The sequence below is a fragment of the Kryptolebias marmoratus genome, linkage group LG20 (assembly GCF_001649575.2).
Source record: "Kryptolebias marmoratus isolate JLee-2015 linkage group LG20, ASM164957v2, whole genome shotgun sequence".
In the NCBI taxonomy this organism is placed as follows: Eukaryota; Metazoa; Chordata; class Actinopteri; order Cyprinodontiformes; family Rivulidae; genus Kryptolebias; species Kryptolebias marmoratus.
In genome coordinates, this window is record NC_051449.1 from 17,501,776 (window position 1) to 17,525,227 (window position 23,452).

At 38.9% G+C, this 23,452-nt stretch overlaps 1 protein-coding gene across 1 annotated transcript; it reads right to left on the reverse strand.

The window, feature by feature from the left end:
- Positions 1-886: 886 nt before the first annotated feature.
- tgm1l1 (transglutaminase 1 like 1) lies at positions 887-16,406 on the reverse strand. Its single transcript, XM_017420925.3, has 14 exons — positions 16,207-16,406; positions 13,426-13,706; positions 13,098-13,289; positions 10,908-11,159; positions 6,819-6,937; positions 6,350-6,457; positions 6,044-6,221; positions 5,456-5,594; positions 4,613-4,805; positions 4,170-4,323; positions 3,634-3,918; positions 2,244-2,404; positions 2,016-2,152; positions 887-1,921 (listed from the first exon to the last, which is right to left on the reverse strand). The coding sequence occupies exons 2-14, from the start codon at positions 13,703-13,705 to the stop codon at positions 1,777-1,779; spliced, it is 2,343 nt and encodes a 780-aa protein (XP_017276414.1). The 5' UTR covers position 13,706; positions 16,207-16,406; the 3' UTR covers positions 887-1,776.
- Positions 16,407-23,452: the final 7,046 nt, after the last annotated feature.

Sequence of the window (23,452 nt, forward strand, 5' to 3'; positions counted from 1 at the left end):
AAATAGATCATTGCACAACTTTAGTTTGGTATAATAGAGTTTGAGTCTGGCTGGAATTGATGAGCTAATGCCTAGTCCAAGCAGACCTTAACCAAAGTGAATCACTGTCATCATAAAACAACTCCATTCCCCCAAATTTCATGTTTTAAAGTTGCAGTATTTTAAACTGCTTCTTTTACATCACCGTTGTTTTCACATTTTAGTTTATTGCAGCATAAATCTTAAGATACCCCTGCTAGAAGTGATCCCAGGCTGCGACAGGGAAGTTTACAGCTAGCTACTACTGCCACACTGGCGTCATATATATATTGATGTAAATGATCCTGTCATGTGAAAGTAAAGCCAGAGCAAAGATTTTTAAATTAGCTTTTGCATGAAGCGTTATCTAATTTCTGAAATTGAGGGAAACCAATACATGTTGGTTAAGGTCCGTGTTGAACTAGTTGTTAGCTCGTCAGTCCAGTCAGAAATCAACATGCTCTCCAATCTTGTTTAAAGAGTTATCTACAACAGGTAAGATATTGTTTCTCTTAAAAAAAGAAGCCCAAATTGTGGCTCTGATTATAAATGTGAGAGGAAGATTAATAGGTGGAGAGGATGGATGAACAGTCAGTTTTCGCCAGCCACAGTAGAAATTCAGCTTTCTTCACAAAAACTGTATCCAGCATTAAATCTGGGGTCCCATTTCTGTGACATGAATATTTTTGTAGCTGTAAAATCATAGGGTATAGTGAGTACATCTGTCCTTGATAAGGAAAACTACAGGTATACCAAGAAAAGTTTTAAATCTATTGTTAGGTTATCAAAATGGAAAATGACATCTGCTTCACATTACCATTTCTTTAACCGGTATAGTCTTGTCTGATAAATAATTCATGGACCAAGCCAAAGTTTTTTAGAACTTTATTAGAGACACAACATAGATTATACAAAAAATAGATAAGTAGATAAATAATATGATGTGTAATACATAGTTTTCTTCACATTGTACATTGAGTGTTACAGTTAAAGAGACTAAAACCAGGAGACGCTTTGGTAAGTGAGTGCTTCTGTAAGGTCTCTGCTTGGAGTTACAAAAAATCTGTCACTGTAATCATTCACAGATGATGAACAAACATACCAGTAATACAACGTAACATCTATTGGAAGGAGGGTATTTGGCATTCAGCAGCTGGAAAAAAAAGTATCTGAGCACCAACTTGGTGCTTTTTAATGTAAAACAGGGAAATTACATTTCTCTTCATAGCTGAACGATTTCTAGCCATGCAGAATGCATCCTTTTTCCTTTTTTTTTTCTTGTGAACCAGTCTGTAAAATTCAGACATTTTAATTTTGTTATAGTCATAGTTTCTGTGGGATTTCAACAAACACACCTCCTCCATTTTAGCCATGTGCTGATCATTTTGTCAACACTTTTCACATTAAAACATGCTGCTCAAACAATACAAATGCATGATTTACATGATCACAAAATGGTCTCACTTTGCACCTTCACATGTTATGTTCAGTGGTCTTAAATTACACTAATGTTTAGTATAAGATTTATAACTTCAATGCCTGAATGCTTTCTATTTGAAGCAGTATTATCACTTTATTGATACTACATTTGTTAGTTGTGTTTTTATATTTCAGAATATCAAAAGTTTGGAATAAAACAAAACAAGACTTTCTAACATACAGGCGTTCAACACATTCTACAGTATATGTTTAGAAGCTCTCAGCCTAAATCCTCAAATAAAAAGTGATGTGAGGGATGCTGGGCCTTCTGGTTTCCTCTCACTGTTCACGAACAACAATGTCGACCACTCCATGCACTTGAGTGAGCTGTTTACAGTCGAGGGATGCGACCAGCTTCCTGGGTCCGGGTTGGGAGGGGATGAAGTGTTCTGTCAGTGTCACAGTGGAGTGACTGCCAACATCGCTGAAAGAGAAGGAAAAAGAGGTGATGTGTTAGACTCAAAATGAGGTATATGTGAAGAACAGACAGAGATGGTGAACAGAAGATGAAGTCTTACCCTACGATTATTTCATGGCCCTTCTGGAGGCCCAGGCCCTCCACTCTGAACACGACATTCTTCAGCGTACATGGCAGTGGGTTGGTGAAGGTAATCTTGGCTGACATCTCCTTCCCAACCACAGCATCATTCAGAGGCTGCCAAGAAGCCAAGGAGGAGAAATTAAACTCTACAGATTCTGAACTTCTGTGGTTAAATCATGCTCAGGCTCGAATTACAGTCTCTTACCGTGATGCTGAGGTCAGGTGTTCGGAGCCTGAAGCTTGTTTGGTTGGCTAACACTTGCTTGGTTTCATTGACTCTTCCACACAGGGATAGCATCAGTGCTGCCTGATCCACCAACTGGTTCTGGTACTGATGGTAGGGTAAGATCCATTCGATGGTCTTTTCTGAGTGGAGAGAAAAGAGGAAGTTTTAAGATAGACATACAGATATTTACTATTCTGCTGAGCACTAGATGTGAAAATTTAAGCCACTCTTAGACCCTGTTTAGACCTAGGACTAACATCTGTCCTGGGTGATTTGATGATAAGTGGACAGCTCTGATTGAAAGCATTCACACCTGTACCCCATTAAAGCTTGTAGTGACCACAGCAAGTCCAATCAGCTTTAAAAATAATCAGAACAAATTTGAAATTGAAGAGAAACTCATCACACTGTATCCCGTAATCCCCTCTGATTAATAAAATATCATTTTTATTGAGTGGGATTCTGATAAACAAGTCATTCAAAGTTTTGTTGTTTAACAAACAATCAAATAAAACTGTATCTTTAGAATTTTCCCAAGGATGATTGTTTAATTATACTTAAACAGCCAGAAACTAAGGCAGTCTTTTTTATTTTTTTTTTTGATGTCTTAATTTTATTTTATGTTATGTTACGTAGTTAATAGCAGTTCAGTAGGTGGTCCTACAGTTTGGCTCATGACAGATTATGTTCAGACTACTTGACATTTGCAAATAAAAGGTGGTCTGAGTGAAGATGTTTTCAGTTTGCATGGAGTCTGTTAACACCTACATTTAGAGCTATTTAAATGAAATTGGACTACCTGAGACATATGTTAGTAATAGATGTGAGCAGTGTCTTACTTTAGTACACAAGAAGATGCATAGTTAGCTTAGCTTATGAGATGAAAGACAGGGAAACTGATTCTCTTTTATGCAACTTCAATATAGGTTTTAGCCAGCAAAAGTATTAGTAAAGCTCCTCTAGTTAACTCTGCACAATAAAGCATAAACACAAACTATAGAAAAAAGAAATTAACAAATTTATCTGCTCTTAAAGATACTAGTTTAAGTAATGAGCAGTAAAAAATACTGTTTTAGGTAGTTTTTATCTTTACTGTATTGTACGATCATATTCTGTTTAGGTAATGAAGGTTCGCAAGACTGTAGAAAGACTTTTGTTACAAACTCACTTCACTGACCTAATATTCCACTACAAAGTTATTCTTAGCATTTAAATTTTATTGCATAAAAAAGTTGTATGGTGTAAAGGATTTTTCAAACTTGCAGCAATTTGTTTTTATTTTTAAACTAATTCTAATTATTTTTAACCTAACCTCTACTTATATATTTTCCCAAATATAAAGGAAGACAATTAAAAAAAAAAAGCAAACCTTCATTCGGCAAAAGCTCCACAGGTATCTGATCCTTCCTGATGGCATTCTTCAGCACACCAGTGTAGTGCATGACAGCCACCTGGCTGTGCAGAGTGGTCTGACGGGGCTCTGAGCTCATGTTCTTTACCACAATGCTCAGCTTGGCATCACAGCCCATCTTGGGTCCCTCGCCATCTAGCTGCACCTCCACATGCACGTCCTCTGCTGCGGGAGCACAATAGACGTCTGGCTTGCTGCCATAGCGACTTGCTGTCTCCACGGCAATGCGTTCCTCCTCTGAATCTGGAAAAGATGAGGAGGAGGAGGAAGAGGTGAGTGGACCGCTTTCTGACTTAGGGATTTATTACATGCTATGAGATACAGCACACAGTCTTTCCAAATAAGGTTACCAGAGACACATATTTCTAATATTTTAAAATAAAACATGATTAGTCGATCTATTCATAACAAAATTTGCAAGTTATCTTGTCCGCTCTTTGGGCATTGACTTATTTTAGAAATGCAGTAAGACAAGTTATGTGTGTTTTCAGTACCTTCTTGATGTTTGTACAGGTGTGTGATGTCTTCACGTTCATCAGAGCCCACTGCTTTGGTGCTGATGCAGTGGCCGACAGCTTTCTTCTCAGTGAAGATCTGGCTGAATGTACCATCGAGGTTCCTTTTCCAGTAGATTTTATCACTGTTGACCTGACAAACAAATAGCAAATAGGATCACACCTTCTGAAGATTGATTTTATAACATAAATCAAATATACCTTTTTCGTTATTTCTTATTTTTGTAGAATTCAGGGGTTATGAAATCCCCTCCTCAGAATCTCAATGTAAATTATAAACTCATAAACATAATCCCTAATTCAAGCTACTTAAACTTGAAGGCACATTATAGGACAAATTTCTTCAGGCCAAAAGATTTTCGGTGTAAATCCTAAAGACTTGCAAGTTAGAGTAAAGCACACAAACATATTCTAGCACTGACCTCAGCAAAGACAAAAGGCGTGTCGTGTTTGAGGTACACATGACCGGAGCGGATGGCACTGATGGAGGCGGGGCCGCAGCAGAAGATGCCCTGGCTCGTCTCCTGGGGAGTGGAGTCAACAGCCTGCCAGCCTCCGTTGCCAGGAGGAAGGTCTGGTCTGGCCATCCAGCAGTCATTCCACACGTGGAAGTTCCTACAGGCAGATCATTTTCTCAGTTCAGGAGCTACTCTAACAGTTGTGGTCAGAAGTTTACATCATCATGGGCAAAAATGTCACTCATTTTAGGCTTTTAATATATTTAATCTGTTCATTTTTCAGGGTGGACTGATTCTAAAACACACAACTTCAATTAAAAAGGAGGAACATCTTGGCTAGCCACTTCTTTGTCTTAACTTTATTCTTCAAATAGTTGTAAAAGGGTTAAAATGGGTAAATTTGTTAATAACTGCAAGGGTATATGTGGCTAAGCTTTTTTTTTTTTTTATAAAGCTTGAACAGAAAGGGGGTTAGCTACAGAAGACCAATTACCACTACTTAAGATGTAGCAATTAGCCACATCACAACTACTGCCTGCTTCAAAGTTAAGGATGAAGGGTGTAAGAAACAGCTGATGGGAGTGATACACTCTTGTAGTTTAATTACGTGTATCACAAAAAAGCAGATTATTTTCTGTAGTTTGAAGTGATTACAAATAACTGAAATGACATGATTTCTCTGGGCTTTCAACTTTACTGGAAGTACTTTTGAAGTAGAGCTAAAACTAAAATACATTCCTAAGGTATGCATTCAGCAGCATGCTCCCCTATAAGGTCTTCTGTCCAGTAAAAAGTTTTAAATCTTACCAAACAGAGTCATTATTGAGGTGATCAATTGGCTCCATATTCTCATCAAAATAGACATCTGTCGTGAGGGAAACATCAGTGTCGTGTGCAGACTGGAAGTTGGTCACGCTACGAGCGGGTATGCCAAGACAGCGCAGCACTGAAAACAAGAAAAATCAGATTCATTTGAACATGCAAGACTATTTATTGGCCTAAAGTAAAATGTAACATTTTATATACGTTTTGCTAGGATAACAAGATGAGCTTTATTTTAGGCTGAATGAAAGCAACACATGTTGCTCCATTTGTGACAAAAGTAGCAAGGTATGAGAAGAATGCCAACATAAGGAACTCAGCTTGTGTTTGACCTATGGATAGCTATTACATGTATGTGTTAAAGTGAGTGAGCTATCATGTGAAGCTCTCCAACTGCTCACATATGGATTGTCAGGTGTCTTCTGTAAGTGTTTCATGTGAACACAAGTGCACGATACATGCCTTTCATCACTCAGTTTTACTTCACCCTTTGTGATTCAGCCCCTAACAGAAACCACACCCTGCACACCATCAAACGCAGCTTTATAATAATTTTACATTTCACTTCCTCACCTGTTGTGGTGACCCCAGAGAAGACCCAGCACTGCCCATAATTCACAGAGGTTCCATTGGTGGAGTGGTATTTCCTCAGGATCTCCACGCTGCTGCTCCATGCCGCAGGAGACACGCCCCCAGAGTAATCCCCTGACCAGTTCCCAACCAGAACCCCAAAGTCATCCTGAGCGTTTATCTGCAAAAACACCACATTGCTCGGTCATTTCATGACTTTTACTTTATGTAAAGAAATTAGTACAAATTACAATGTACTTTCGTGGTTCTTTTTTTATGTGCTAGTACATTTTTTGGGTAAATGCTCACCAAGGCAGAGATGACCCTGACCACATTGACAGGATCCCCTCGGCCAGATGGGGCCATGTCGCTCTTTTCCAGGATGAAGAGGCTTGCTTCCAGGATTCCCTCATGAAACTACAGTGAAGAAAGGAGTGAAATTTAAAATGAAACCATTTTATTTTACTAAACCAGAAAGAAATAAGTGTGTCACTAAAATTACATTTTCCCCTCACAAAACTTGTGAAAGCCTTAAAAGAATAGTCTAGTCATTTCTGAAGTCATGTTTTGTCAAATAAATAAAGATATTAATAATTTATACCTTTCAACAGAATCCAATTTCAAAATACAAACTATTTCTTTGACATTGCTTTTTAGCTGTAGGTTAAAGTCCCAAGTATTTACAGAGGTCTAGTTTAAGTATAGTAAGATGTGCCACAGGCTAAAGGTGCAGTAATTATAATTCAGAAACAGAAGCAGTATTTCCTCCAGTCTCTACCTGCCCAAAGTTCCATGTGCGAGCACCAATTTGTTTCTCTGTGCCGTAGTAAATCCTCCCTGTGTCGTTCAGCACATACTCCTTCCTCTGCTCTTCATCATCCAGGAACACAGCATCCTCTGAAAAATACACAAATCACATTACAGAAATATTTCTTTTGACACTGAACTCATGAGTATATAGTTGTTTATACAGGGAGTGCAGCTTTTTTCTTCCAATACTGTAGACAATTTTGTTCTGTTATTTAAACCAAAGTTGACAGGATTTCTTCTCCCCAAATGGGCTTGATTTTTGCTTTTGCTTCTCTGTGGAAATAACCCCAAACTTCTACTTTAAAGCCAGTGACTCAGCCCCTAAAGAATGTGGCTTTTTTATGTGAACAAGTCCCAGAGGTGAGGAAATGGTGAAGAAACACAATGAATCCATGGACCTAGCTGTGGGGCCCTCAGTCATTTGTAGGAAACAGTGTTTGGAGAAAATACAGTCCCACAGACTTGGGCGTGGGCCACTTCACATTGGCTTCAAAAGTATGTGTACTTCTGTTTTCCATTCTTTTTATCTGTCGCTATCACCAGCATGATTAACCATGGGTGGGAGAGAAGGAACCTGACTGAGAAAAAGAAAGGGAAAACAAGAAAAGTATCTAAGATGAACATAAAGAAAAGCAAATAAGTAGGGGAGGAAAGAAGGTTTTAAAACTCACAGCTGGGAGAAAGATGGGAAGTTATGGATGGGAGCTTAAAGAGTGAGGAGGAGGAAAGTGAAGCATAACAGCATGCTGAGACTTTTAAAGGAGAGAGCCGAGGAGGTGAAGCTTCAGCATCTGGCAGCGTTGACAGTTGTGATTTTAACTCCTTATTTAAAAAATTCTTGGAATGTCGGGAGAAAGACAGAAGGGGCTGTGAGGGAGGAGGCCTGAAAACACAGCACTGGGGCCACTGAGTCACGTCGGGTCAGCAGATAGCAGAAAAGAAAACTGGAACAGAGGCATTAAAAAGCAGGAAATACACACAGAGACAGAAAAAAACAGAGAGTAGACAGGTTTTCACCAGCTGCATGGATTACTCTAAACTTACCCCACCGCTTTCGATTCAGTAATTGTTGGATTTGGACTTTTATAGGAGTGAGGGAGAGATTGGTTTAGGGAAAAAGAGATTGGGCACAAGGCCAAAAGCAGCAAATCTATAATGAAAGGCAGACTTTTTAGATCAAACTCAGGTCCACTGTTTTTTTTTTTGTTTGTCAGTTTTGTTTTGATTCGCTGCGTTGCAAATGCTGGTCTTTCTGTCAAATATCCTGTATGGATCGTTTGACAAACTGAGCAGAATACACAATGAATCTTATTTTCGAGTGTTTTCTAAAAAAAACAAAGAAAGAAAAAAGCTACAAAAGCCTTGACAAATTAAAATATGGAGGGACATCTGTTTCTTCATTACATGTTTTTAAAAATCTTGAGGCTACATTTTTTTGTAAATGAAAACCATCCATCCACTGTCTGCTGCTTGTTCTGGAGTGGGGTTGCTGGGGCAGCAGCTTGAGCAGGGAAGCCCAGACATCTCTTCCAGCTCCTTCAGGAGGGCATCCTTACCAAATGCCTGAACCACCTGAACTGGCTCCTCTTGATGTAGAGGAGCAAAGGCTCTACTCCGAGTACCTCACAGATAACCGAACTTCTCACCCTATCTCTAAGGGAGCCCAACTACCCTGCAGAAGAAAAAAAAAATTGACAGCCTGTATCTGTAATCTTGTTCTTTTCCTCACTATCCAGAGTTCTTGACCATAGGTGAGGGCAGGAATGCAGACCAACCGCTACGTAGTACGTAATACTGCAGAGGCTGCACCGATCTGTCTGATGATCTTACGCTCTATTCTTCCCTCACTTGTGAACAAGAAACGTAAACTCCTCCATTTGAGGCAGCACCTCACTCTCAATACCTCACTTCGTCGCAATCTCCCATTCTGAGAAGCATATTGGTGACAGTGGAAAGAAATGCCTCCCTTTTAACAGGAAGAAACCTCCAGCAGAATCAAAACTAGGCCCAGGATGGGCGGCCATCTGCCTAAACCAGCTGGGGTGTAAAAAAAAAGTAAAAGAAAAAGCAATACAAAAACTAGTGGAAAATCTCATGTCTTAGTGGGTTATTTGACTGGATGTATAAGGAGCAGCAGAAAGGCTTTTATTTATTTGTGTGCGCATGTCTGTAGGCAAGGAGAGATTCATGATGAAAAGCTGTGTGCATGCAAATATTGTATGTAATTTTAAAATTGTGTTTTTTTATTGCATAAATCTAATGAATAGGAAGAGTTTTAACATATCCTGTCATTATAAAATCCTGTCTCTTCTTAAAAAAAAAAAGTAAAGAGGAAATAAATACTGCATCATAGGCTCAAAAAACAATAGCTGTGGAGTTTAAGCCTTCAGGCAGAGGCATAAAATCAGCGGAAGTCCCAGCTTGGGCACAGAAACCTTGGAAATCTCAGTAGAGGAAAGTTTGTATTCATGAATACAAGCCAGAACTTTACTACAGGAAGAAAAAAAAATAGTACAACTTTTTTTTTCTAAGCCCAAACTCATCTAAAACAATAGTTCACAGCTTTGGATGTTGGGTTTTTGTGGAGAGTTTATAAACAATTATCATCTTACCTGTTGTAGATAGCTTTTTGAACAACCTCAATTTGAAGAGGTAATGTGTGAATGTTAATTCATCATTTCCAATATTGTTTACCTGTTTTCTGTATGTTTTTTTTTTTGTCCCCAATCTAACTACTGCTCCATATTTTGTGCTGTTTTAACCTTATCAAAATGTTCAGCCCATTCAGGGGATGGGTGCTATGACTTTTGGTTTCTGAAACTTTGCATACTTTTTGAAATATTTAACTTTCTTTTCAAATCATTGAAACACATTATTATATGTTCAGTTCTCTTCAATCCCTCCAATTTAAAAACAAAAACAACAAAATATTGGCAATAATTTATGACACATGTCAAAATTTGAAACATTCGAGGATGTATGTCATTGCAGGTTGACATTTATTTCTGACATTGTGTAACTCCCACTAGATGCTTTTTAAAATAACAAAGTCCCCATTACATAAAGTATGTTCACTAACAATATACAGTATTCAGAGGTTTTTCTCAACACTCAAATAACCATAAGCAAATTGGTTGGGGAAAACAAGATTCATTTGTGGAGAGGCGAGGAATCAACTATCAGTCTTCCAGTTGGAAGGGGACCTCTCCACCTTGAGTCCCAACTGTTTCCAAGTCACCATGACAACTGCCCGAGTGTCCCAACTATCCCCTTCAATTCTTCATGCCCCTGAAAGGTCTATTTTGTAGTGTCTTGTTAAAACGTTGTTTTTGCAGTGCATGCATATTTCTTGCCTTGAAGCTGTGCAAGATTTATTTCTTGTTACTTGTTTACATGGTGTTTTGTTTTGTTTTTTTGTCTTTTTACTGTTTCACTGGGCATTCAGCTCTCCAGGCAACAGTAGGTTAAAAAGCATGACGCTATGTATAAATGTTTCATGAATGAGGCAGCTCAGAACTGTTTCATCTTAAGCACAGATTCTTTCAATCTCAAATGTAGCTGGGAGCAGTACTTCAGTGGGCCAACCAAGTGTGCCAGAGGTTTTGAACCCCATCCAGAGGAGTTACATAACTCCCACAGCTCCCTACAGTCACGCTGTAGCCTCTTGATGGACAGCAACACACTGCTGGATTCAGTTGGTCTTTCTCACCCATGTGTAACATGATATCAGCTCTGCTTTCAGAGATTAGATGTCTTATTAGACATCAAGTTTCTCCAAGTATTTGCGCTCACATCGATTGAAATATTTTTGTAACAGTCATGCAAATGTGCTCTGGGTACATGACCGAGCACGTGAGCTTCACCAGTTTTTCTCACAAGACTCATGTTTCAAGAAATTCATGCCTCAGTTTTTTTTATGAAAGGTTCGTTCTAGGCCTTTTTTTTAACACCGCCTTTCCAAATCAATTTAATGCTCCCATCCGCCCTGACATGTCTTTATTTACTCATCTCTTCCACATTCCTGCCCTCCATCCATCTCCCCCTGCTGCCAGCTTACCTTCACACCAAGGGTTGAACAGCATGATGACGCTCTTGCTGGAGTTGTGAGTGGTTGGCGTCTGGTCCTTCAGAGACCGAGTCGTCACAGTGAGCCCGTACAGGCCGATCACAGCGTTGGCTGGAGAGTTTACGGACAGCTTGATCTTGCTGCCGTTCTGCTCTGTAATCTTGGCCTCCCAGCGTTCGTCCTCCAGGTGCTTCACCAGCGGAATAATAACATGGGTCCCTTTGGACACTTTGGGCAAGAGACCTGCAACAGATATGTTATATAAATGTATCTTCTGTTGCATGTGTGGTGCTGTTTTGCACGTCTTAGAGTGATTTATAAACTTTTACATTTGCCGTGTTCAATGAACTCTAATGCTCTGAACACCAAAAAGTCTACAAAAATCAGGAGCCTGTCTGAAAATGAGCATTATTTTTCTTCTATTTTCTGTTCTCAGTTGATATTTAGATGAAATACAGTCAAGTATATACAGTTCCAGTGGAGAGGGATTATTGCAACATCTTGTAGAACAGTAAAGTTAGTCCTATCGCTGTGTTAGTCAGGCACTTCTGGTTGATGAGACCAAACTGTAAACCACAAATGCGTCACACCCACTCCCAGCTGTGCTCTGCGTAAACAAAGTTGTCACTTTTTTTTTTCAGAAAGAAAAGCATGCGTGCTATGAGTGTTCCTATAATTACCTTTAATCTTTGTTTTATGCAACCCAATATTTTATCGAGTAACAAGCCCTGCAGCCTGGTTAGGATGGGCTGAATGCTTTCCATTTAGCTGTTTGCCATTGAGCCCCAGCCAAGCAGCCACTTTCTGAACCAGCATGAAGTTTATCAAGAAAGCATTGTTCTCCATCTGACTGCATGCAAGACTCCTTGACCTTCCTCTCTTACCTCTGAATATTTATTGAGCAGGAAATCTTTTGAAAACAGCATGTCTTATCTGAAGAAACAACTTTGTCTGTGTGGAGAACTGTCTAAACCTTTTTTTCAGCTTCTTAAAACAGAAACTTGGACTGAGATCAGTTCTTGTTGTAATGGTTTTTCTCTGCAGATGCAGCAGAGAAAGTTGTCTAAGCGGTGGTTGACAGACGATTATCGCCATGTGGTGATGTAATGACCATTTATTCTCAAGTGTGCAGCAGTGTGAGGCCGGTAAATACCAGAGGGGGGTGTTCGGTGTCTTGAGGTCTGGAAACTGTTAAAGCTGGGTGGAATCCAGAACGCGTGGGGAAGCTATAGTTAAACTGCTGCTCCATTTAAACTTCAGAGCAATGTAAAGCATTATGATTGCATTTCACACTTGTTGTCAGTGTCTAATTTCACTTTAGACTTTTGTAATATTAGTTAAATGGGAATTCTGTCAATTTTACATATAGAAAACAAGAAAACCTCCTATGTGTGAAGATAAATTGCATATTTACTTTATTTGCTTTTAGCCACTAACTTATTTCATCTGTTATTGCTGGAATGGAATTGAATATTATCTGCTGTTCATCATGTAATGTTGGATTCTTTTTGAGCTTTCAGCTTCAAGTCTGTCATGGGCCACATTGAATTAGAAAATATTTGCAACCCAATGAGTTAGGAAAACTTTAGGCTGAGGTAGGCTGTATTACTGACTCAGACTGCTGTTACTGTTAGCAACATTAATGAGGCTAATGATGCTTATAAAAGATGTTAGTGAAAATGTCAGCATGGTGATCATTTTGCCTTAGTTTTACTAAAACAAGAAGACCTTTTAATTTACTGCTTACTGTTGTAATCTGCTGTTGTAATTTGTTTAGTTAATTGATCATTAATAGTCATTTGTCATCTAGGCTCTAGTGTAGATTTAAACAACAATACAGCGACTAGGGCCTGGTCCACACGGGACAGCATTTTGTGGATATGGAAAGCTTTTTTAATATAATTTCAGCCTGCATCCACATGAGAATGGTGTTTTGAAAACTCCCTAGATGGCATTTTTTTAAACTGGGCTCCAGAGTGAAAAAAGTCCTAAAACGCCATTATTGTATTCTTGTTTGGACAACCTAAACGAAGTATTTTGAAAACAATGATGTCATAGTTCCATCTTTAATCTAACCTTCGACTCCAAGTGTTAAAGACATAACTGGAGATTCTGCCTGAAAATGTCCAGTTAAAAAGTGATGAAAGCATTTCTTTACGGGCATTTGTGAGTGTGTGTTACCTGTTTTGAGCTCTAGGTGCATCTTTTCAGTGTCAGCATTAAAAGGCCGGTTGAGCTCCATCTCCATGTGGAAGGTCTGTCCTCTGCGGATGATCAGCTCATCTCCATGATACAGATCAGTGTGATGCTCCACTCTGTTCTGACCCGTCTTGGAGCTCAACAGGTCCACGGAGCACACTGACAGCTTCCCTTCTGAAAGAGGAACAGGTTGGATATTCTTTATCAATTATGGTATTATATGATATGTTCATGTTTATATGATGCAAACTACTGTTCAAGGAGCTGAATGAAATGTTTTTACTATGGCTTAATAAGTCAGTGACATTACCTTCAGTGTCCTTTGTTTCTCCATTCTCAGGCTTTGGTTTGACAGGCTCGGAGACGGACTCTTTGGTCCACTCCACCTTATCTGTGATATCATGGGATGTGCTGTTTTGCCGCTTACAGCAACATGGACAGATCTTCCTGAACCAGCGACGGCAGCCCCGTTCCTCCTGCTTCTTCTCCTCAGACTTCTGAATGCTGAGCTCCACTCTGGTGGGTGGGGCCGCACCGGGAAAACGCCCAATATCCGATGTGCTTCGTAGTATCAGCCGTTCACCTGGCATTCTGAAAGACAAAGTAATGTTACTGAAACAACACGGGTTGAACTTGAGTTAGCATAATAAATGTCCAGATGTAACTAATGATGTAACTAACTAACTTTTCTTGACTTTCTTAAAACATAAATAACAGTCAGTTATCTCAGAATGAAAAACTGTGAGCCATTTGAATGATCATTATAAAACTCTCATGAATAATTTAAAATGAAATCTGTGGAACATAGTCTGTTGAAGCCTATTAACAAAATTGCTGAACGTTCCCAAGGAAAACTTCCAAACATTTATCTTTGGAAGTTCATACCACCAAGATTAACCCAAAGTCTCTCAAGCTTTCCCACATTCTTTATCTTTCCATCATGTAAGTTCATGCAACTTTTACTTGATTTTCTCACAATTACCACATTTCTGACATTCAGACATTCCCAAAGCAGTATGGGATGCTTATCAGATCTTGTTGGGTAAACTCCCTGTGTGTTTTAGCCTAACTCCTACAAGCAGCTGGATTCCATCTTCTGCAGATTAATGGGTTTTATGTGGTCATAATGCCTAGTGTGCACATAAACTAGTGTGCATGCTAGGTGGACAGTAATGTGCACCATATGAACATATTTCTCGGTGTTAGGCCACACCCTAAAACAGACCTTTAATAGCCACAGAAATTCAATAATTCATTGCAGGCACATCTGACTGTCCTTTAGACGCATTCCCAGATCTGTAGCTCTGGGTCGAGTGTCAGTGGTCAAATGGGAGTGCTAAGAAAAACTTAAAAACAGAAAAGCTGAGGTAGGGATGCCTCAGTCACTTCCTTTTTTGTCTGCTTCGTTTTTGAGTTTTTACAAAAGTCTTCACAAAGTTGTGAAGCTACAAACAAAACTGAGTACTTGTAAAACACCCACAAACTCTAATGTGCTGCAGACTTAAAGTAACCTACTTCTGGCTCAGCGGACCTCCAGCCTTGACCATTTGTTTGAAACCAGAACAACGGACTCTCTTGTAAATGTTGTTTCCCGACTTGTGTCACAGTCCAGTGAGATAACTTTAGTCCTGCTGTTTCAGTCAAGTTTTACAGTTGAGAATGCCGCATCTAAGGTAAGTAGCAACACAATGCAACACTAGGGCCATAATTTAAAGAAAAGTTCTTCTTTTTATGATCCAGTTTATGATATTACAAATGTAACAGTCAGAAGATTTTAGTAGCTGTATTTATATACCTAACTAACTAGCACAATTGCCTTTAGGTTGCACATTTTTGCAATTTTATGTTATGTCTACCCTCCTTCAATTTTATTGAAATACATTTTTTTCTCATATTATGAAAACAATTTCTGTCCACATTTTCCTAAGTCAAACATTGAAATACCCATACAACACTTTTGTGTTTTAAAGACAGTAGAAATGTAGACAATAAATGCATATTTAAACAGAGGTCAGTAATACAATATTGCTTCTGTATTGATTTTCAGGAGTAAATATTTGCATTGAGGAAACATGTCAAAACAGGTGACAAAATAGATTTTAAGAAAAGAGCAGTGCTAATAGAGTTATGTGGGTGAGGTCAAAGGGCAGATAGCAGCTGAGGAGGGGGGTATAAGGGAGCTTCTGACAGTATTAAGGCCTCAAAGTCCATGTTTAAGAAGAATGTGTGTATGCACCATCTGTGCTTCTGACAGAGATGATTCAGTACATTAACACTTGGGACTTCCTGAGTTCATCTGCCGGTCAGATGACATTTCTCTTCCCTCAGTGGTTTCTACAGCCTCTAAAGTTTTGGCTGAAATGTTTATAATCACAGAGATGCACACAGTGGAGCAAATCAGCTGTTTGATTTTGTAACATGGGCCTAGGACTTTCTTCTTAACTTCATTATGAAAATTTTAAATTAATCTCCTATTTTAGTCTTTGTGTTAAGACGGGAAATTAATTTCTGTCCCACCAAGGTGGTGCAAAATTGACTAGTTATCCACCTAAACCTAAAACTATGAAAAAGCCATGCCACAATCCCTCTTATACGGCAGGCCTCACACTTTAGATGGATCTGTAACCCAAGCATCAGCCAAGCTTGAAATTAAGTGGTCTTCATCTTCTCGGACTACATGATTACTTCCTCTATTACTTCCTCCCTCTGTGCTCCCTGACACCCCGCTCTTCTTCTGTCACCTCATGTCAGCATGCAGGATGGTTGCTGAGCTCAGATATGAGCAGATTCAAGTCAGCTCTTTGCAAATAACAAATGGCCGGGTCGGCTTGAATCTTTGATAACTACATTTTTGTCCAGAATTTTAGAATTTTACATTTCCATGAAAAAAGGAAAGTCCAGAAAAACAAATGATGATCATGATCAGGTTTTACATGATGATATGGCTGAAGCTCTGTCTAAACAGAACTGACCAGTAAAACCATAAAAGCTCATAGTGGTGAAGTCCTCTTGTGAGCAGAACTTCAAGGTCACACAAAACTTAAGATGACAACATGAAGAATAAAAAGGCTCAAGTTATTGAGAATCTTACTTTGTCTGCTTGGATTCTTCTTTCTTCAGATAAGTGGTGAAACTTCTTCTTTTTCTTCTTCTTCCTGTGTAACACTGCCTTCAGTCAGCCTCTGAAAAGTTTTGGGAAAAGTTTTCTGCCCGGACCTGCACTGCTCTTGGATCAGAATATGTTTGTAAGTCAGTCCAGGAATGTGCTGCACGGTACTTAAAGCAGATACACACCCCCTCTCTGCCTCTCTGCTAAGACCAACACACCACTCACGCCTTCCCCCCCCCTTTGCCCCACCCTGCTGAAGTTTCCGACTCCCACCCACTGGGAGGTCCCAGATTCAGCAGGGGTGACTTGGGTACACGATGCGTCAAAGAGCGCACGTATTCCTGCCGAGTGATGGAGTAATGTTCACAAACACACAAAAACATGTAGAGGGACACCAAGGGGAGAAAGTTATTTCTGCGCTTCTATTCGGGTGCAGGAAGGAAACAGACAGTGCAGAGGCACAGATAAGGAGTTCTTGCTTCAGTCCATGTGTCTGTAGTAGAAAACACACAAAAAAACATGTGACTGAGATACAAAGATGACCTCAGTTTGGCAGGCAACCTTGAACCTACAGTCTCCTGACAATTTTGTTGAATTTTTTTTATTACAAAAAAAGTACTTCCTTTTTCTTTCTTTCACTTCTCTTCCTAACAGAAAACCCTCAACGGACACACTCATATTGCATCTGATCCATTAAAGTTCCATTCTAATTTTGTGACACTGAGGCCTTTGAACCATATCGTATCACTGAACTGTTGTAACAAGTTTGTCACTGAAGATTATCAGCAACTTTGTGGTTAGGCAATAAAAAAGTCACAGTGATGTCTAAATGTGAATAATAGTGACTTAGGCAATCTGAACTCTTTTGAAAGCCGCCTTACTCTGACACTCAGCCAGAAATGATAGGCCCTCTACTGTATAAAGGGCTACGGCCTGAGGAAGGAAACAATATCACACAGTTACAACACAGGGCCTGCTGTATTCAGAAACAAACAAAAAAAGATAAACATCAGGATATTATAAGTGACAATAATAAAATAATCAAATTTACCACATGCAATCTACCCTTTATACAAAGTTGGGTTGGAATTACATCAGATAACTATAAAAAAATAAATAATCAGATAAAAGTGAAATCTGCAGCACCACCTATATACACAAGATGTATTAGAGAGGGCCTTTATATTTTTAAACTGGACAAAAAAGTCAGACTGACTTTCCGGCGAGGCTGTATCATTTGAAATATCGCGAAATCCTTTTTTGTTTGTTATTGTTTATGTAAAATGTTAAAAAAAAAACTTCACTGCTCTTTTTGAAATGAACAATTAGAAAAACTAAGGAAACTACCATGGCCACTGGGGTTTATGCTCTGGGAGGTTTTGTTGTACAATATTATATCAGTGTGTGGAAGCAGAAGGCATCACTTCTAGCTTCCTTCATGTAGCCAAAGTTGTTCCCCAGGGATCAGTTCTGGGACCACTCTAATTTATTTCAAATATCAGCCATATTGATGGAGAAGTATAAGAAGTTCAATTCCACTTCTATGCTGACAATGTTGTGATGTACTTTGTTGTATTTACACCTTATCAGGCACTTTATCAGCTCTGACAAACTTAATGTTCAGCACAATTTGTGTGATTTTAAACTAATTTTGAATGATAAAAAGCAGACAGAACCTGTGTCAGCCTCCAACTCTGAATCAAACTCCTTGACTCTTCCATATATCCTTAAACTTCAGGAGGCAGAGATTGAGGGATCTCTGAATACTAATATTTAGGAATCCTGACTGATGATTCTTTCACCTTCAAGTCTCACATCCAGTACTTGTGAAATACTGAACCTAAAACCTGACTTCTTTAGAATCATGTTTTGCTTTAAATAGATACCATGGAGCCATGGAAGACCATACTCTCATGTTGGGTCGTCTGCTTTGTCTTTTTAAGCCACTGGCATATTCTCATTTACAAAGGTATTCTTTGTCTTCTGCATTCATATCTACAAAACCTAAAAAAATCTCAAAAAAGTACAAAATGCTGCTGTTTGTTAACAAGAGGTCTTCGTTTTGACTGTACTAAAAGCTCTTTGTGAGTTGGTGGAAAAAGCATTTAAACAGTTAGCCCTCAATTTTGGAATCTGCTCCAAAAACCAGCTGAGTTTGAAGGAACTCGTCTTACCGAGTGAATATAAAATTAGTTTTAAACATTCTAAACACACAAACATCTGGATGTAAATGTTCTGATTGATTCTTTCTGTTACTGATTCGAAGAACTGCTGTATGAAGTAGGTACGCTCCAGATCTTCGGATGGAAAGTTGACTTGTTACTCCATGAAGTTGCTTTGAATAAAAGCATCTGCTCAGTCAATGTGAAGTATGGCACTGGATGGTTGAATTACCTTTTTGTTGAGAGGAAAAAAGTGTTGAGGTTATTGGTGTTGGTCCTAATGATGCACAAGTCAACAACCTTTTATTTACACTTGCTAACCATTAGCTAATCATGAGTCTGAAAAGCCAGAAAGTGTAATTACTCAGTAGGTAAACATCACCTAACCACAATCAGTAATGATTAGCTAACCATTCATTAATAGTGAGTTTGGTAACTTAAAAATTGTAAGTAATGAGTAGGCAACAATCACCTACTTATTAACTAAGGATGTCTTTGTGGCCCTTATTTGGAAGTGCTGGGATAAATCATAATTAAAACATTAGATAACCTGGAAAAATTAATAAAGTTACAGCAAAAAAGAGCAGCCAAAGTGATGTCTTATTGCTGTTTGAAGCATGGGATCTGTTGGAGCCACTCTTCCAGTTTGGGGGTCACAACACCGAGTGCTCCAATGACCACTGGTACCACTGAGGTCTTGACTCTCCTCACCTTCTCGATTTCTTCTTTTAGCCCTCAGTATTTCTCCAGCTGCTTGTGCTCCTTTTTCCTGATGTTACGGTCACTTAGGATTGCTACATCCACCGCCATTGCTTTTTTTTGGATCTTATCGATCACCACAATGTCCAATTGGTTGTCTATATACATATATATGTATCTGTATGTATATATATATATAAATTTATATGCAGAATAAGATTAGCATACTCACAAATCCCATCTGCTGAATTAGAAGATACCTGCACATTCATACCCACCCTGCTATCAGTGTTAAAAAAATTTTAAAAAAAGTTTTTCTGGCTAAAACCTTCAAATACAATTTTAAGGAACACAATATTTTAAGGAAAATATGCAGCTGTTGGAGCAAGACTTACAGCTTACAGTTTTACAAGTAGTAGTTTTTTTATTTAGGAATTGACACTAAAGGTGACATTCTGTGTCACACTGTGAAGATAAGCATATAACATTGTAAGATTTTGACTTTTTTTTTTTTTTAAAAGAATTTTTGATTTTAAAATACAGATGATTTAGTGGTGTTGTTGATGCTGCTGGCTTGACAGTGGTGTGATAAATGGTGTGGACAGGATTTGCATCCTCTGCTGAGCGGTGGGCGTGTGAGCAAGCATGGAGCTTTGCCGAGTATCTGTGTATAACAGATGAGATCAGATCCTGACTCTCCCACTGAACTTGGAAAACTAAACAGCCAGCAGCAGTCCAAGGAAAACTTCCTCACTGGCAGGAAATAATAGGGTGAAAAGGGAAAGTGCTGTTTGTGTCAGGCAAATCACAAGAGGTGCACATAGGCTTACAGAATAAAATAATCTATATTTGTAAAAACAAACCTTAAACTAGCATTCCATGAAGGAATGCACATTGCCTGCTGCCTTGTTTGCCAAAGTTTTAAACAAAGATCTTCCATGATCTGTTGAGAGTATGTGATGCAGATGATGTTCAGGTACTATCACATAAAATTGTAGCTAAATATCTATAACACTGACGGAGTTATAGCCATCATTGTGTCGGCCAAGGTTGATTAGATATGTTGACCACCTTGAATTGGATTGACTCTGAACGTTAATCAGTTGCAGATGTACATTCAGTGATTATTCTCTGACAATTTCATTCAAATCTATCAAGTGGTTCAGGAGAAATTTTGCAAACAGAAAACACCCAAAGACACAGGATCTTGCATAATCACCTGCCTTTCACGGTAATGGGTGATTATATGGAATATAAACATAGATTAAGCCTGAATCATCAGACCCTTTAAGTTGGAATCAAAAAGGCACAGCAAACCAACACTAATATAAATTTCAGTATTGAGTCATGAGTCATTTTACATGACTCAAGACAACGCTCAGCCTGTGACGTCAGGAGCTGCGTGTGATTGCACTGCTGTGATGAAATGGCTCCTGGAGTTGCTAAATTACAATTTTCAAAAAAGTCATGATTTCAGAAACTGGCAGAAATGTTTTTTCCAAAAGCTTGACTTTAAAGCAGGCAAAAAAAAAAACAGCCTTCAGTTTCCAACGCATCCGCAGCGTTCATTCACAGTTTGGTCATCTGGTTGCTCTGGAGATGAGCACAAACAGACAGAGCCAACAGGAGCTCGGCTGGTGACTAAATGATTTATCTGCTGCTCCTAACACTCTACTCTCACAGTCAGGAAAGAAAATAGATCCTTTGTTGAAAGCTAGGGGCTGGGGGTTTTTTTTTGTTTTTTTTTAGAACAAGAACCATTTTATTCTGAAAGAAGAAATTAAGTCTCTAATAAGTAACTTCCATACTCTTCCTGCATTATATCAGTTTTTTTTTCTAACTCTTAAGAATTTTGGTTATGTTTTTGTACGAAAGCTTGAAAGAAAAGGTCTAACATTCCTTGACAGAGTGCCTATAGCCCGAAGCCTTGCACACCTTTTGGACTGAGATCATTTATTGCTGAGAAATGGCAGAGTTAGTCAACCCATGAAAACAATGTCATGTGTGAACCTGCTAGATCAATTAGTGTTAGAAGTGTGTGCTTGATAGTATCTCAGCTACTTCGACTGCAGATTGTTGCTCAATGTCTGTAAAATTCACTCAGGTACAGCCATCGCTGCATGGACCTCAGCCTATCAGCTGTGTTGGCCATCTTGAGTTGGGTTGACTCCAAAAGTTGATCAGTTGAACGGTTACTTTCTGAAAGTGTCATTTAAAGTCTGTTCAGGGATTTTGTGAGCTCTTTTGAGAATGGTAATGACGCACAAACACAGACACACACTCAGACGCAAGGGAAAAAACTTTCTTTCCCATTTTGCCTTCGGCTGCAGGTGATTGCAGGAACAAAAACCACACCTGAAACGTCATTGTAAAGGGGAATAACTGTGCTGTAAAAATGCAGTAATTTTCCCTAACATGGAGAACATGCAACCGTTTTCTATTTTCATTTTTAGAGTTTTGGCAACAGTGGCTCAGGAGGTAGGGGTTCATCCTGTAAACAGGGGGTTGCCGGTTGGTGATCAGAGGGTTCGGTGGTGCTAGTGTAATGGTCTCAACCCACCCCAGAGCCGCTGTGGCTACAGTGTAGCTTACCACCATCAGTGTGTGAATGAGTGGATGAATGGGTGAATGACTGAATGTAGTGTGAAGCCCTTTGGGGTCCTTGGACTTGATCAAGTGCTATACAAGTGCAGGTCATTTAAACTATTAAATGAAAATTGTTTTCAAGTGTATTGGCAATAATACATATTATACACACCAATATAGTGTATAATGCAACTGGATTCTTGTATTTAGGTTGGTTTTGATTCCTTATTATGATTTCTGTCAGTCTCTATATGTCCTCAGTTCTTGTGTTATTTAAGTTTTTATTTATTTGATTTTTCTTTTCTTTTCTCCATCATTGTTGCAGTTCTGGATTTTCTTGAATTCTCTTCTTCTGTGGTGTCTTTTGTTGTTAACTAAAGATTTGTGGTTTGGTTATCAGCTTGCCTCCTCACCTCCGGTCCTGTGTTTGGATCCGACCCTTTTCACCCAAAAACTGTTTCAGTGTGCAAACTAACTGACTGAACAACAAGCCACTGGTGTCCAAGAAGTTATTTAATCATCTTATCACATTGCTTCACTTGTGATAAGATGATTAATTGCTTCATTTCTTACAACACTATTGCCAGTAAAATATGCCGCTTTACTGAGGAAACTAACGTCATTAAACAAGTGAATGGGCTGTTTCATCAAGTCAAATCAAGTCCCAACAAAGAGCCTCAGGTTTTGAGGGTGTGTTTTGGTGCATTGCGTCTGCAAGTTTGATTGCTTCATTGTAATAGCAATTTAAAAAAAAAAAAGATGTTTGCAACCTCTGCAGGGACGTGAAGTCAGCTGAAAAGGGGACGCAAACTACTCTGAGAAAGCTTACATTTTCCTCCTGTTAACCATGAAACAAGCTGTATGTACAGTGGTGTGAAGGAGTGTTTACCCCCCTCCCTGATTTTTTATTCTTTTGCATGTTTGGTCACGCTTAAAAGTTTCAAATTATCAAACAAATTTAACGCAAGTAAACACCAAATGCAGTTTTTAAATGAAAGCCTTTGTTGTTAAGTGGGGGTGAGGGATCCAAACCCACATGGGTCTGTGTGAAAACATGATTACCCCTAAACCTAATAACTGGTCACCCTTGGTAGCAACGACTGCAATCAAGAGTTTGCAATTGACACTGTTTTTAGGTTTTGACCAAAATGGCTACAACTCTATCGTTTCCGAATATAAGATGATCTTAGTCTAAAGCTCTGGCTTGACAGGCAGCGGGCAATATGCTTTCTTTCTAGAAACACCAGGCCTTTAATTAAATGTCTGATTTAGTTCAAGGCATTGAATTCCATGCAAATATAAACTCTGAAACTCTGTATTATCAGTTAGCCAGTACATCAAGGCAGAGTTAAATGAGCAAAACCTGCAATGAGTGATAAGCTTCATCAGAGAACACAATACTTCCATGTGAAAAAAAAAATCTGAACACACAGGTAATAAAACACTGCTGGAGGGTGATGTTTTTAAGACACGTCCACATTGACATCTGGAACTCTCGAGGGTTTGTCCTGAAGTTCTTTGTTGCATCTTGAGAGTAAATATAACTTTCCTCAGTACAGATTAGAGATCTTTTTAACAGAAACAAGCAACCCATTATTGTGAAAACTTGTGCTGTTGATTTTAGACTCATCGGATGTCATTTTATCTCTTATTTTGCAAGGATGCAGGGTGCTCAGGCAGTGGAACTAGTCTTAGACGCTCTGAGAAACAAAACCTTATCATTCATTTTCCAAAGACTGTTTAATAAATATTTGCTGTAGACCTTTTTAGAGGACCTAGTT

Bases quoted from the DNA above. Each gene is read 5' to 3' on its own strand.
- tgm1l1 (XM_017420925.3), bottom strand. From the start codon at position 13,705: ATGCCAGGTGAACGGCTGATACTACGAAGCACATCGGATATTGGGCGT. The intron at 13,290-13,425 runs GTAATGTCACTG...TTCCTCTTTCAG, and splicing joins AGAAACAAAGGACACTGAAG to AAGGGAAGCTGTCAGTGTGC. The intron at 1,922-2,015 runs GTAAGACTTCAT...CTTCTCTTTCAG, and splicing joins GGCCATGAAATAATCGTAGG to CGATGTTGGCAGTCACTCCA.